We start from the raw sequence: 16,147 nt of genomic DNA on the forward strand, positions 1-16,147 counted from the left end.
ATTTATTAGCAAGAATTGAGGAAAAGGAAGAAAATGGTATTTCTGAGGTGACAGAAGGAAACTGTGGTCAGGAGCTGAATGGGAAGATGTGGCCCAGCCCTTCAGAAAGGAGAGCTACAGCTTTGCCTGCGGGCTGCCAACAGCACAGTGGAATCTCCTGCCATTTAGGTGAGCTGCAGGCCCAGCTCTAGTAGGTAGAGGCCCCAGTTATGTTCCCCAAGGGAGGGTCTGTGTGATGGCTAAGGTCTCTGATGCCTTGCCTCAGGAGTGGGAGGTGAGTGTGTGGCTTCTGGGACCCCTCAGGTTCCCTCCAGCCCGAGCTGGTTCTGTTGCTGCTCCAGCATGGCACATGCCTGCTCACAGCTGGGCATAACTCCCAGATTTCTTGTAATTGCTTTCCAACACAGCCAACATCTCCATCTACAGGACAAACCCAGGGCTCTTGGCCCTTCTGCCCTAAAGACCCCAGTGAGGAGGCTTCCTTGTCCCCTAGACTTCTGACAGTGTGATAGAGGTCCCACTGTTGAGGATAGTTGGCATCTCACTGGGGACCAGAGAATAGCTCACAAAATGAACAGGGAGCATTGACATGAAACTCTGACCTAACCATGAGTTGGAAGCACAATCTTGAGACAGAAAGTGGGGAAAGGTACCCTAAAATTGAGAACCAGTAAGGAGACACAGTATCATAGCCCTGGAAAAGCAAAACAGGTGAAGAGAACTAAACGGCCTCATGACTGATAGTATCAAAGAGGCTGCTGAGAAATAAACCTACAGGTTCAAGGTGGCTCTGTGCTCCCTACTGAGGAATCGGGTCCCTCTGTGATATTGGATGAACCCCAGCTGGCCTCTAAGGTGGATTTGGCACCTCAGATAGACCACATGGGTGCCATGGCAGGTTTCTATTTGGTAAAAAGCATGTTCATCTGTGTAGAATCGGTGATTTCTGTGAGAGGGCTTTGCATAGGAAGACATGCAGAGAAACAGAGTCTAGCTGCAGGCCTCCAGAACTAGGGAAGGCTGAAAAATAAAAAAAGGCCATTCCCTGACACAGGTCACAGCCTCTTAGAGACCGAGAAAGTGAAGCTCTCGCCTGAGCTGGCACCTGTGATTAGGATATTGCCAAAGGGATGAGGAAGTAATGAACATCAGGAAATGATGAGCCATGTTGACTGGGTGCTTTCTGGTGCCAAAGGACTTGCTATGTTTCGCTTCATTAGCTCCGTATTCAACGGGCTAGCCAGATGTGGTGATGTGTACCTGAAATCTCAGCATTTTGTTGGGGGAGGACAAGTGAATTACAAGTTTGAGGCCAGCTTGAGCTATATAGAAAGACCCTTTCAAAAACCAAAAGCTGAGGATGTAGCTCAATGGTAGAGCTTTTGCCTAACATACACAAGGCCCCGAGTTTGATCCCCAGCACAAGAAAGGGGAAAAAAAAAAAGCTATTAGTAAGTGTATGTTGAACACATGAGTATAGATAACCTTTTGAATGAGTTTTAGTGTTCAGAACTAGAGCTCAAGGAAAAGAATCAGAAATATGAATAATCAGGGTCACAGCTGAAAGAGATCGTCAAACTAGTTTTCCCAGCTCAGTGATAGAGCACCTGCCTAGCATGTATGAGGCCCTAGGTTCAGTCTCCAATACTGAAAAATGTAAAAGGAAAGGAAGAAGAAAAATAATCCTTGTAATAACTTTATGAGGAAGACATTACCATCTTGTTTGTAGTAAACAACAACATCCTCCTGCAAAGATGTCCACCTCCTATCCCCATGCCTGTGAGTATGTATAGTTCTATCATCACAAGGAGGCTTTGACATTGCTTATGAGCGAGGCTTTAAAAGAGATAACAGCCACTGTACTCGCAGAGCCCCTGAAAGTAGAAGAGGGAGGCAGGATGATCAGAGCAGGTGATGTGATGTCACCCTCATCTGGCCTTTGGCTGGCTTTGAGGATAGAAATGGGGCCACGAGTCAGGGAGTCCAAGTGGCCTCCAGCAGCTGAAAGAGATCATCAAACCAGTTTTTCCCAGAACCTCCAATGGGAACCAGCTCTGCTAACAACCTGCAGACCTGCCTGGAGTCCCGATCTCCAGAATTAGAAGATAATAAATTTGTGTTGTTTTAAGCCACTAACAGGTTAACACAACCATAGGAAACGAATACATTGGTTAACCCTGGTTAACAGAGTGCATACTGGAGAGAGGGAAGTGGGAATTACATCCAGGTATCTGACTACAGAACCCGTTCTCTTCATCACAGGAGTAGAGGGTGGAAATTCATATTCTGTACCATGGCAGGCTGTGGCATTTAGAGAAAATTCTGTTGAATTCTGTCTTCAAAATCATTAGAAAAAGAACAGCTTAATAAAAATTGTAAGAATATTATGAGGGAAACTAAAGTCTAGAATGATCTAAATGCTATTGAGAAGAGAAATGGGGCTGGGGAGATGGCTCAGTGCATAAAGAGCTTGCTGCACATGTGTAAGGAGCCGAGTTTGGATCCCTAGCACCCATATGAAAAGCTGGGCATGGTGATGTGTGCCTGTATCCCAGGACCAGGAAGGCTCCTGATGTCAACCTCTAACCCTATACATGCATGCACATGGGTGTACACATGTGCATACATAGACTGCACACAAAAAAGAAAAAAAACTAAGACCTTTAAACATTGCAGATGGGATTATAAAATTGTTCAACTTCCATGAGGAGTAGTTCAGCACTTGCTTAAGAAGCAGTGTGTAAAACTGTCATGAAGTTGCACACTTGCAAACCGTTTAACAGCATGTTCTTGTTACATATTTTTTTTTCACGAAAATAAAATAACAGAGCACCAGCAATAGCTACAGGCTTTAAAAGCCATGTTCAGGAGAAGGATGTACTTGTTGAGGTTGATGATACAAAGTCAACAGAGGTCAGCTGCTGACCTACTTCCAGCCTCTTCAAGGAGAGCTGGAAAGCATAAACACAAGGCAATGAGCCAGCCACACAGTAGGTGCTCACACACGGAGAAACCAATAGAAAGGCCTTTTAAGTGAATTTCCATCTCAGGACTAAATGCTTGGAGTGGAAAGAATTAAAAAATACAAACGATTTTCAATACACCATGGAGAATTTTTTTCAAGTTCTAAGCCTAATGCCAGGCAAATGTTGCCTTAAAGTCAAAAGGACTCTGCAGTGGTAGCAGAGTGAATTTTAATTATTGGGCTGGTGAGCCTTGGGCTGCTTGCTGGCAGAGATGGGGAACAGATGGTTTGTGTTGGTTTTAGAAGAGAGCGTGGATGTTGCTAGCTGGCCACATGAGTTTACCAAGGAGAGTCTTGTTAAATTAGCTTCATTTCCTTATTGATGGAATAACTAGGTTAGTAAATTAGAAGACTGCTGTAGACATTGCATTTCTTGATTTCAGCAAAATGTTAGGCTGTTCCTCATTACCACAGCTCCCAGTGAGGGACAGGGGTTGTGGAGCCTAAGAATCTGCAACAGCTGCGGCTTCTTAGCCAATCACCCTTAGCCAAGGTGGGCTGGAGTAGAACAGCACATGGTTCCTGGTCAGCTTGGTCTCTGACCTATAGCAGAGATGGGAGGAAAAGGTGTAAGTCTCGTGGTCGGCCCTCAGAGGACCAGAGCAGGGAATGTGCAGTACAGATGAGGACCAAGGTGCAGTTGTTTCATCAGTTGGAAGTGCTGGGCCCAGTTCACTGAGAGAAAGCTTAGCAAGAACAAATTTAGTTAGACCCTTAGTTATGATGGAAGAGACTTCATGTGAAAAGCTGTTGGCACTGAGGTGGACAGCAAGTTCCATCCAGGCTGACATGTTGACATGAAACAATGCAGGCTACATTAGCTTGCCCTGATGGAAAGCTAGCCCCGAGAAATGCATGGCTTTTGTACCCTATCAAAGTCAGTCCCAACTGTCAATTGTGACTGGCATGATTGTCCTGTCTTAGGATGCTGGACTTATAACAGGATGGTCCCGTGGCAGTCAGCTTCCTGGGATGAGTCACGTGTTCTGGATAGCATTCTCAATTGTAGGGTTCTGACTTTCTTTTTCATAGACCTTAGTTCATTCTGGACTTTGTTTCCCTAACACCATTCTCACATGTTTGCTTAAGACATTTTCTTCTGTTTCTGGTCTTTAGCTGGTTGTTTCTAAGGATGAGGACTTGGGCTGGGGAGATGGTGCAGTAGGTAAGAACACTTGCTATGCAAGCATGAAGACCCGAGTTTGAATCTCCAGCACCCATGTAAAAATGGGAGCATGGCTATGCATGTCTGTAACCCCAGCACTCGGGGGGGGGGGCAGAGACAGGTGGATTCAAGAACCCAGTGGCTGGCCAGCCTAACCCAAACAGGGAGCTCTTCTGGTTCAGTGGGAAACCCTGTCTCAAGGGAATAAGGCCACAAGCTATAGAGGAAGACAAATAGTATCCTCTGGCCTGGTAGAGGAGTGCACAAGTGTGCACTCCTACACATTCATATGCATATACCATACACAAACACACAAATGAAAAGAAAAAGAATGAATTCAGTGGAGACCTTTCCCACATTCCACCATGACACTCTGTGTTACAGAGTGTGGATTTTCACCTCCCATAACTCCCTTCACTTTACAGAACGCAGTCAGAAGTCCACCTGCCTTTTACTAGCTAGTGGTCAGAAGTCCACCTGCCTTTTACTTTGTTGACTACATGGAATGCAGTGGTACCTGCATGTAGTCCATTCAGCACATGATACTGGACTGGTATCTGTTCTGTGTGGGACTTCTAGGATGCATCTGTGAATAAAGCAACAGTTCTGCTGCCAGATTAGCTAAGGAGGCAGATAAGTGATTAAAAGAATACAAGGTGATAAGGATAGAAAGACTGAAGCAGCAGAGGGGCTAGTGAGAGTATGGAGGGATGCTGGGGGCCCATAGGAGACCTTGCTTTGGAGGTCTGAAGGTAAGGGAGCCAGCCCTGTGACTGTCCCAGTGGGAAGGCAGAGCATAGAGGGTGTGTTTAAGGAACTGCAGGAAAACCACTGATGTGGGACAGAATGAGGAAGGACGCAGGAGCAGAGTCTGAGGAATGGGGAGAGAGGTTGGCTATTCACTTATGGCAGGCAAGGTAGGAACCCTCAAGCAGAGGCAAGGAAGGCATGGTCTGAACATGATCACTCTAGCAGATCAGAAGCTGAAGCAAGCATTGCGGGTCACTTAAGGAAACTTTATCTTATAGAAAATTAAAGGCTCGTGTGTGTTGTCTCCTTAAGCCAATTCATTTTGATGTGAAAATCAAAAACAATTCAAGGTCTTCTAAAAAGCCATTCACAAACCTACATGCCAGCCCTTTGGAGAGGAAGAGAGGCAGCCATCGGCCCCATGCCGCAGCGCCTGGAAGAGTATTTGGGCATCCTGGGATGGGGTGGCTGACGAGAAGAGCTGCCAGTCGTGGATAGTTCCAGTCTTCACTGAGAGCCCTGCTGTGTGGTGAGAGAGATAATTAAACAAAAGCAAAGATAAGTGACAGTCATTAGGCACTGATATACTGGGATAATGACAGTGCTTACAGAGACTCATGGAACAAGACCACCTGGTGCCACCTGAGAATGAATAGCTGGGCAGGTGGAACTGAACCATCAGCGTGACAAGCCAAGATTCAGAGCATGAAGAGTGAGGGCAGCCAAAATGGCTTTTGTGATGCTTGTCACAGTCGTGATCCTATTAGGAAAGATGGAACCATCCCTCTTGGTACTTAGAGCTCTTGAGACTCATAAACACCTGTCTTTGGAAGCAACAGGGGCCAAGAGCCCTAAGCTGACTGGCTGTGAATGTCCACCTGGCACACAGTCATGGCTGCCACATGCCCTGGAAGTGCTGCCTCCAGAGTCTGCTTCAAAAATCATTTCCTTGTGAACAGGTAGAGATGCTGTCTGCATTAAGCAGACTGGGCCAGGAGTTGTCCTGCCCCTTAGGAGAAACTTTCAAATCCATTAGGAAAGAACTCAAGATGGGAGTGGATAAAGAATGGAATGGAAGTCTAAAGTGTGAACTTGGCCAACAAACTTAAAAACAAAGGATTTCAACACCTTTTATCTGTTTTTTTTTTTTTTTTTTTTTTTTTTTTTTTTTTAGAGACAGGGTCTCCCTGTAGCCCCAGCTGTCCTGGAACTCACTGTGTAGACCAGGCTGGCCTCAAACTCACAAAGATCCACCTGCTTCTGCCTCCCAAGTGCTGGGATTAAAGGCATGTGCCAGTAAAATGACAGAAGAACAGGGACTAAAACCACATTGTAATTTTTCCTTTGGGGACCAAAAGTTTTGGGAGAGGAAGGGGCAGCATGTATCAGAAGTACACGGACACCTGGCTTATGATACCCTCACTCTCATCCCCACACACTAACATAATTTGAAAAAGGAGTTCACAGAAATGACATGTTTCTCCCTCTGTGAAACCAGCAACCCGCCCACTAGTACCTCTCTTCTCGCTCCGGGCCCATTTAACTTGGGGGTAGCTAACAATGCACTTTATCAGACATCTGGTTCTTACTTCAGGGCCATTGAATGCTTTATAGTCCATACGTTCCCCTTAAATAAGACATCTCGATGGATTAATGTCTAATCAGCCCATGTCAAAAAAAATCTGTGTGGACCGACTTCCTCACAAGAAGACCAATGCTATTGCTTTTTCTCCACGAAACAAATCCATCCAGTATGTAAGCTGGGCGCATCTTCTGGGAGCCACCAGCAGTATCAGCCCTTGCTAAGTGAGTGCACTTTGCCCTTCTCAGATCCTTTGTTTTCACAGCGAGACCAGATCCCACTGTCACTGCCACATGGGGAGGCCTGCGAGGATTTGTCTTCATCCCTGTCAGCATTCACCACCGATCTGAAGCAAGCACTCAGTCCATCACCAATGCTTCCTGCCTGTTGCAGATTCCCTTTGCCTGACTGCTTGTGAATGGTGGGAGGTAGGAAAGGCTTGGCATAAGCCAGTACTCAGTGCTAAGAATTCAGGTGCCCACAGGATCAATACCACACACCAGGCCTTTTTTTTTTTTTTTTTTTTTTTTTTTTTTTAAACTCATGCCTCTTTAAAAATCATAGAGGTACTCAGTGTGGCCAACACTCCTGTAATCCCATTACTTGGATGTCTAAAGCAGGAGGATCATGAGTTCCAGACCAGCCTGTACTCCAGAGTGAAATACCCTGTCTTTAAAAGTCCCCGCAAACAAGAATAGAAACAGCCCTGACACAGAGATGCGTGCCTCTGATCGCAGCTACTTGGGAGGGTGAGGTAGAAGGATCGTTTGAGGACAGCTTGAGCAACATAGCAGGACCCTGTCCCAAAACAAACAAAACTGGTCTATAAAAAGCATGGAAGTGATGCTGGCCGTCATTGTGGCTTTTGGAATATCCGTGCTGTGTGCACGTAGCAATTCGCTGTTGCAGAGTTCATGGTCTGTAAGTCCTTGTTTCTTTCAGCCAGTGGTTTATGGGAAGGCAAGTCAGAGAGGAAAGGTTTAGGGGCTGGAAACCAGTTCTGACCAGACTCTTCTTTGGATAGAGCAGGGGATTTTTTTTGTTGTTGCCTGTTTTTTGTGATATTTTTGTTTTGTTTTTTGAAGGGTCTCACTCTGTAGCCTAGGCTAACCCCTAAACTCTGAATTCTCCTGCTTTAGCCTCTAAAGTGCCAAGATCACACATGTTCACCGTTCCAAATTGACAGTTCATTCCCGCCTTAGCTTTGAAAAGGTCTAGAGCTAGGGGAGGCCAGGCCTTGGTCCTGACCAGTAAAATGCTGTACTCAGAAGAGGAAATATGATCACTATGAACCAGAGCCACTTGATGTAGCTCCCAGTGTTGTCCTGAAAAAGCTGGAAGTGGGATCTCCAGGGTCTTCTAACATCTGTGACATTGCGCTCAGCCTGGCCCCACCCTGCCCCCATATACACTTTCCTGTTCTGAGCTTAATTGTGTGTCCTCTAAATTCATATGTTGAGGTCCTAATTTCAAGATGTGAGCTAATTTGGAAATGGAGTCATTGCTCGTATAATTGGTTACAGTGAGGTCACTCTGGGTTGGGTGGGTGCCTAATCCAATATTATTGATGTCCTTAAAAAGGAGATATACTGCCTGGGGATAATCATTTACCACAGGAATCCTGGAGATGGTCCTGAGATGGATCCTTTCTTCCCATCTTTAGAGGGAGCATGGCCTTACCCATGCTTTGATCTTGGATTTCTAGCCCATGATGTTTAAACCATCTGTGATGCTTTGTCCTGATAGCCCTAGCAGGCTGCATACCACCTCCTCTCACTGCTTTTTGTGAGTGCTGCTGCCATCCTGTGCTTCCAGCTCCCTCACAGCCCTGGTCCAGCGGCTCTTCCCTCCTTACTCCATGGCAGTGAGTGACAGTCCACACAAGCCATGGCTTCCATTACCCTCTGGAACTAGGCACTCAATACCACCCTAGACCTGCTGAACTCCCCTGGCTCAACCATTCCCACCCATCTCCTCCCCATGCCACCCACCAACTACACTGAATTATTATAGGAATTGCTGGTTAGTAAACACTGGGAAAAATGTCCACACAGACCCATCCATAGCTTTAACATGTACTTTCACTTAAAGCACCATGTGATTAGCCACTCAACAAGTCTGTTGATTCCAGGCTTTTCTTTGCTTGTAGACTCGGTTGGTTGGTGTCAACTTCCTGCCCCTCAGCGTTCCCACTCAATGTGGGACCGTCTAGACTGGGCTTCTTGAAGATACCCAGGACTCTACAGGCAAATGCCTTTTGCATCTTTACCATTTTCTTTCTAGTTCGTAGTTGTCTTAGCTACACCTCTTTCACTTGTAACTTTTTTCAGTGACTTGTTTGATTTTATTCTTCCTGTGCTAGGACTGAACCCAAGGTCTTATGCATGCTAGGCAAGTCTCCTGTCTACCACTGAGCAATGTTCTCAGCCTTGTTTGAATTTGTTAAAAGCATTCTGTGATTTTTTTTTTCCTAATTGAAACAGCATTGTTTTCACATTTTAATAATTTGTTCAGTCTTTCTTATTTATTACTTTATTTTGGGGTTTTGTTTTGTTTTTGGAGACAGAGTCTTGAAATGGAGTCCAGGCTGGCCTTGAACTCACAGTGATCCTTCTGCCCAAGTCTCCAAAGTGCTGAGATTTCAGACATGTGCCATAGTGCCAGCTTATTTTTGCAGTCTTTAATTGGAAAAGTATAATTAGAAACCACATGTAGCTGACACGAACAGATTTTGGACACACGTAAAACTACTGTTAGTAAATGTCCAACTTAATGTGGTACGGTAGAAAACAGCCCTCCAGGTAAGCTTTGCATGTTCAGGGCTTTCATGAGTGTTCAGAGTAAGTGGAGATGGGCTGGAGAGATGGCTCAGTGGTTAATAGCACTGGCTGCTCTTGCAGAAGACCCAGGTGTGAATCCTAGCACCCTACTCATGCCAGGGGTTCTGACACCCTTTCCTGACCTCCACGGACACTGCACAACACAGGTACACTTACATGCAGGCATACCATTCATACACATAAATAAATAAATAAATAAATAAATAAATAAATAAATAAATAAATAAATAAATAAATAAATAAATCAGAGTAAGTAGAAATGCTGGCGAGTCAGGAGTGGGGGCCAGAAAGGAGCATTGTTCTCCGTTCCTCCCTATGGTCCGCCCTAAGACTTTGTCCTGCCCATCTCCACTCATAGCACTCCCTCCACAAGCACATCTTTTCAGTGTAGGCTGAGCACCACTTACCCCTTAGGTCACTTTTATCAGACAGCCCACCTTGCCTCCTAGGGCTGGTTTAGATACTCTTCCCTGTGTTCAGTATTGTCTCCCACCCGAACTAAGCTGTGTGGAGACAGAGCTGTTGTCTGTGTCATTCATCAGATCCCAGCTCCTAGTGGGATGCCTGGCATAGAAGGAGTGTTTAGAAAGTATCCTTGGAAAAAGGATCAGAAGATCATCTAGCTTGTTTCTCAGACATCATCTGCCACTTCCTAGATGCCGAGATAAGGTGCAGTGCACTTCCTCTGCACGCAGTGAGGGCCTGCTGTGCTGGGAGTAATGCTGCAGTGATAGGAGTGCCAGTGAGGAAGGTCCTGCTAGAAATGGTAAGAAGACTGTCGTCCCCACCACCTGGGCTGGGTGGGCTTCTTAGCACCGAGCTTCAGGAGCTTCATCCTGAAGATGAAGCTGGGCCAACTGTCTCCCAGTCACCATGCTTGGGGTCCCTGCAGCTCCCACATCATTGCTTGGGTCTAAATCCCCTTTCATCCTGGACTCTCACCTACTAGAATACCACTCCTCCTCCAGGGCCTGACCCAGGTATCACACACTTGTAGCAGGCCCTCCCATACTCCCCAGGCTGTTCTAGCACCTTCTTCTCTGAGGAGCTTCTCCATCCTGTGAGTTCCCCACACAAACAATCTCTGTCCCATTTCTGGATGGAAGGGAACAGATCGCTTTGTGAAGAATGTTCCTGGAAGCCCCACAGACCCCTGCTTTGTCCTTGTACCCAGATGAGGCACAGCCAACAGCCAGGGGATATTCTGAGGAGGAATGCCACCCCACCAAAGGCGAGAGTGTAAATAGGGTACACAAAAACATTTTCTTGTTGCTGTTTTCATTTAACTTTCATTATATAATTGCCAGCCCTTCAGGTCCAAGAGAAAGGGGTTAAGCCCCCCTTCTCCCTGCTTTTGAGCATTGTGAGGGGAGAAAGGAGCAGCTGTGGGAAAGGGGGTCAAAGTGGAGCTGGGAAAAGAATGGGTTTTCCAGATTCTGTGCTCTTCTTCTGATTTCTCATGCCTGTCTTCAGCCCTTTACCTTCTCTGGACACAGCAAACATAGTGTAGGTACAGAGGACCTACCCAGGGGGTGATGTGAGGCAACAATCTAGCCAGAAAGAACACAACCGAATGCCAGCTGTATTTATTTTCCTGGGCTGTCCTACACAGTGCCCAGAGCCGGGTGGTTGAAACAACATGGAAGGATTCACTGTTATTTCTGGAGGCTTGGCATGCAGGACCATGTTCTCCTTGAAGTCCCTAGAGGAGAACCGTCCCTCCGTCCATCAGCGTCAGCGGATGGCAGCAGTATCACATAATCTCTTCCCTGTCTGTGTGTGTCTAGACGTCCTCAGATTTCTTTCAGTATAAAGACCCACTAAATGGATTCGAGATCCACCTTAATTTTGTATCATTTCATTCTAACTTGATTACGACTGTAAAGACCCTATTTTCAAATACAGCTACATTCACCGATAGGAAGACAAGGTGTTTTTTTAGGGGACACAATTCAGCCCATAGTAGTACCATTTTCAGAGTGTTTTCTCTTGCTCCCCAGCCACGTAAACAGTGAATTGGCAAAGTGTGTTTCTGCACATGTCCAGTACCTGATGTGGACCCCTGGGCTGTGCGCAGACAACACTGTAGTCTTTCCCATTGTTACAAGTATGATATTCCTTTCTTCTACACCATTAAGTTAGTTGTGTGTGGTTTTTTGTTTTGTTTTGTTTTTGTCTTTTGGAGACAGGATCTCCCTGTAGCCCCAGCTGACCTGGAACTCACTATGTAGACCAGGCCGGCCTTGAACTCACAGAGATCTGCCTGCCTCTGCCTCCCAAGTGCTGGGATTAAAGGCATGCGCCACCGCTAGTTGTTCATTTTTTATGCTCTTAATGGACTGTTTCTACTGTTATGGAATAAGAGCGAAAGCTCCCAAGGCCAACAGAGGCTCCTCAGGGTCTGGAAATGGAACAAGAGGACAGCTTTTGGCATTGAACAGAACAGCTGAAGATTCTGGATGGTTCTATACAAGGTCATCAGCACTGGGCTGAGATGAAAGCAAATTCCGTGAAGATGCTCGTGGTGGTAACCTTCAGACAGTGGGGACCAACGGGGGTCACTTCGGCATCTCCTAGCTGTTCTGAACAGCCCCAGATCTCATGGGCAAAGCATGATATGCACACTGCTGAAATTGCAATACCCCCTTAGTAGATGCACTTTCCCAAGAGTGTAAATAAGAAAATTAGACCTGTTCCAGTTCCTGGACACTCTCTGCTTCCTGGAAGTTTGGGAAAACATTGTGTATCCAGAGGCAATGTGGGCTGCGTGAGCGTCAGCCCTGTGGAGCTTTTTCCTTCATTCTGTTTTTCCTTCTGCAGATGTTTGTGGGGAAATGTGGCTTTCATTCCTTACAGAACCATCTCCCTGGAGTTCATTCTACTATCAAAGTCATAATCTTCTATGGAAAGCCTTCTGGTCATCTTGACTACAAGTAGAGTGTTAAGAGTCACAGATGGGGAACATTGTGATCTTATCATGTGCCATGTGTGAAGGAAGGTGGCCTCTGGTTGGAGGCAACGACACAGACACAGGTCAATTTCAGAAGCCTTTTGGAAATGGTGTTTATCATTCATGACTACCAGCATCCAGTTTAATTCTTTCAAGAAAAGCAGAGGCCCTCAAAGGCAGCAAACTGATTTCATTTTCTTCTCCGGCATTTCCATAGAAGTAGATGTTGAGCAAAGCTGCAAATGCCCGTGAGCCCTTGCAAGTCTAAACAGGACGCTCCTCACAGTTGCTGGTGTAGTGAGTACAAGTCTTGTTCTCAACCTGTTGCTGCTTGCCTGTTCTGGCTAAGGCCTGCAGTTCCCCCTTGATGCCAGAACTACTTCAGGAAATGTGGAAGATGTGTTCCTGGGAGCCCCGGTGGCAGTGTTGGTAATCCTGTCATGAATCTGCCGTGTGGATCTCTGCCAGGGCGTCTTCCTCTGGCCCCTGTCAGGAGTGGAATTCAGCAGAGGGTTGAGCCCAGGAATGTCAGGGAAGAGTCAGAGATGCCGAGGTCCTTCCTTCTTCCCTCCCATCTCCAGATGCTTAAGACTGGCCAGCTAGAGAATAACTCCAGTGGGATCGCTGGGAAACAGCCCATGTTCCTGGTTGCCAAACTTGGCCTGTACAATACAGTAACACAGTTTTCTGAATGAGATCCATGTTGTCAACATCTAGACCTAATAGTGAGGACCACCCAGAGTAAGCCCGCAGTTCATAGAACAATACGGCCCATTTACTGACAGGCGCCTTGTGGTTGAAACGTTAGAAAGAACTTGGATTGCACTTGGCATTGACAGTCTCTGGTTTTCTCATTCTATTAAAATTGTCCAAATAAATTTAGCATGTGAGAAGGAGAGAAACATTAGCACTGAGTAACAAGAATGCAGTGACACTGAGGCAGTTAATTTGGTCAACACACTCTTTCTTCTGTGTTTCAGTGGGGTAGGGAGAGCCTCTGTCCTTTATCTGGAACAGGTCCAGGCTGACAGAGTGAGCATATAGAGCCTCACGGCTCCAGCAGCTCTGATGGTAGTCATGGTATGCTACGTCAGCTAAGGGTGACCTGTAGGCCCTGCTAGAAAGCTACTGTGGAACACCTGGATGAAGGCAGGCTGTTGGTATCTAAGAAGCCCATGGGTGCCCAGCTAAACCCCTAGGAACAGATCTTTCTAGCAAGTTAGAGAACTCATAGTAGGGAAGAGCTCAAGTTCAAATCCCTGGTTGGTCCCACCAGCTCATTCATCACCTTGGCTGTAGCCTTTATTGACTTTTACCTTATCAGCTGAAGCATTTAGGACCTGGCAGATAATTGAGTATTGTGTCAGCCATTGGGTCAGTGTAAGTAAATTTACACAGGCATGCCATGATGGAAGCCCTGTTACTGGGCTGCACATGTGATGCTAAAGCAGGTATGAGCATGATGATTTGACCCTGGCCCTTCTGGCCTTGAGGGCCCACTCAGGATGTAACATTTCGGCTGTGTTGCACTGACAAGGGTTTGATGATCTCCGAGTGTTTTCAATCTAGGCCACATGATGCTCTTAGCTGTTTCCAGCATTGCTTTTTACATCTTAGCAGCAGGAGGACTAGAGAGGTTCTGAACCCAAGTGCTCTCCTGCTCAGGCTTCAACCCAAGAAGACAGCCCATGATGAAGATGTTTCCTATTCTTATATCCTGTTTGCCAGGCGATGCCCCAGGGTTCTCCCAGTATGAACGTACTTTCTCTTCCAACTTCCCAATAAGATTGGTACTAATTGTACCTCATTTCATTCATTCATTCGTTCATTCATTCATTCAGTCAGTCATTCGATCATTCTTGGTTCTGGGGTCCCTATAGCCCAGGTTGGTCTCAAACTTGCTTTGTAGCCAAGACTGGCCTTGAACTCCTGATCCCCCTGCCTCTACCTCCCAAGTGCTGAGATAGGTATGCGCTCCCATGCCCAACTTGATTCCATTTTTTTAGATGAAGCGATCAAAACTCCCAAGAGGTAGTAAGCCACTGGAAGTCAAGCAAAGGTGTCAAAGCTGATTTCAGAAACTGGAGTCCTGTTAGCTCCTGTGGCTAGGAGCCACTGTGGGGTCAACAGATAGCTGAAGCCCTGGGTCTCCTCCATGAGTGCTCAAGTGCCTCTGTGCAGCCAGACTCTTTCACTGGCACCTGATCTACCTCTGTGGAAGAACCACTGGGTGCTGAACCCTTGACTTGCCCTGTAGAAGAGCAGCCAAGTGACTGGCAGAGGTCAGCACACCAGGGCACTTCCAGAAGCATGAAGGAAGCTTGGGGGCAGCAGCAAAAAGAGAATAAGTAACGAGGTGGGGGGACTTCTGGACTAGCTCTTGAAGATCCAGTAACAGCTCACCCAGTGTGCCTAAGCGGGATATCACAGGGAGGAGAACCAGCAGGTGAAGATGCAGGTATAAAGCAGGTTTTTTGAAAGGTGGAGTACTACACGTATTTCAGTATGGTTACATGGTAAGACACATGGGGAAATCCTGTGCCCCTGAGACAGGAGAGATGGAGCCAGCAGTGGCTCAGATCTGCCATGCCAGGGAACCAGACATTATCCCAGGGCTGTGGGGAGCTTAATGTCATAGTTTCAAAACAAGGTTAAAATCCCTAAATTCTGATGCATCCGGTGGTGCTATTTTCCCTACTTTTAACGTTGTGATAATGAAGGAAATTACCAAAGTAAATAAGCTCCATATTTGATCTATGTTGACCTTGTGCCAGGAAGAACGTTTGGTTAATTTCTTCCCCTCATCTCTCCATTTTTTTCATCAGCAACTCCCTTTGGCAAAAGTTATTCTCAGATGCCAGAATAAGTACTTTTGAGGGGTTTTGTTTTTGTTTTTAATGTTTTTCTAAGTGGCTTTGATTGCATAAGAGCATCGTGTAGAACTGTTTCCAGTAGATTCTTTATAGCAGGGATGGTGGCTAAGACTGATTATGTAATTGTTCCCTCAGTCTATTCTCAGAACCTAACATGTTGCCAGAATATGGAAAACTAACGATGGTAATGACATCTGAGCGCTTTCCTGCTCACGGTTCTGGGCACTGCTGTTCTTGCATTGTTTACTGCAAGGCAGAAATCAGTAGTTTCAATCTGGCATGACCGTTCACCCAGCACTGGCTACAAGACTCAGTGCTGTCTGCTCTGACTTGCATGCACAGCCCACAGCCAGCAGCTCTCACCGGATAAAGGATGCACGTATGGCTGGTCTTGCACGTGTTAATATTTGGGTGAGGAGAGGCAGCATACTTCTGCTGTGCTGAGGCTGCGTTTTGCAAAGAGAGCAGAATACCATCTGTCGGAGGAGGTGGCGGGAGTATGCAAATACTGCTGTGAATTCCATGAATGCTTAATTGCTATAGAACTTCTTTTAAGTTTTTTGATTTTGAGTCTTTGCATTTAGTTTGTTGTTTTGTTTTTTGTTTGTTTTTTGTTTGTTTTTACTTTTTAGAATAGTCCTTATCAGTGGCAGAAGATCCTTCTGTAGTATATTTTCCGTGCTGCCGTATCGAGACAGTACCCACGCCGGGTATGTATATGCATGCGTGCTTTATAGTTCTCTGGGTGAAAAGTTCAGGTGCCAATGTGCATAATGTGACATACTTTTCTCTGTTCATGAATTTGCCTCAATTTGATTTTACAAATTCAGTATCTGATTTTACAAATTCAGTATCTAATTTTAAAGGGGGGAAGAAACGATGCTCCACTTTCTTTTCAGCCAGAAAGCTTCCTTGGGGGTGTGTGTGTGTGTATGTGTGTGTGTGTGTGTGTGTGTGTGTGT

At 46.0% G+C, this 16,147-nt stretch overlaps 1 protein-coding gene across 1 annotated transcript in view; it reads left to right on the forward strand.

Annotated features, from left to right (window-relative positions):
- Cables1 (Cdk5 and Abl enzyme substrate 1) overlaps nucleotides 1-16,147 on the forward strand; it is a gene marked incomplete at its 5' end in the record, with an annotated part of 113,337 nt that overhangs the window by 56,738 nt on the left and 40,452 nt on the right. The window contains one exon of the mRNA XM_008847650.3: nucleotides 15,818-15,895. Within this exon, the coding sequence (XP_008845872.1) occupies nucleotides 15,818-15,895 (78 nt within the window). The remainder of the gene's footprint in view (nucleotides 1-15,817; nucleotides 15,896-16,147) is intronic.

Source organism: Nannospalax galili, unplaced genomic scaffold (genome assembly GCF_000622305.1).
Source record: "Nannospalax galili isolate Female #2095 unplaced genomic scaffold, S.galili_v1.0 scaffold162, whole genome shotgun sequence".
In the NCBI taxonomy this organism is placed as follows: Eukaryota; Metazoa; Chordata; class Mammalia; order Rodentia; family Spalacidae; genus Nannospalax; species Nannospalax galili.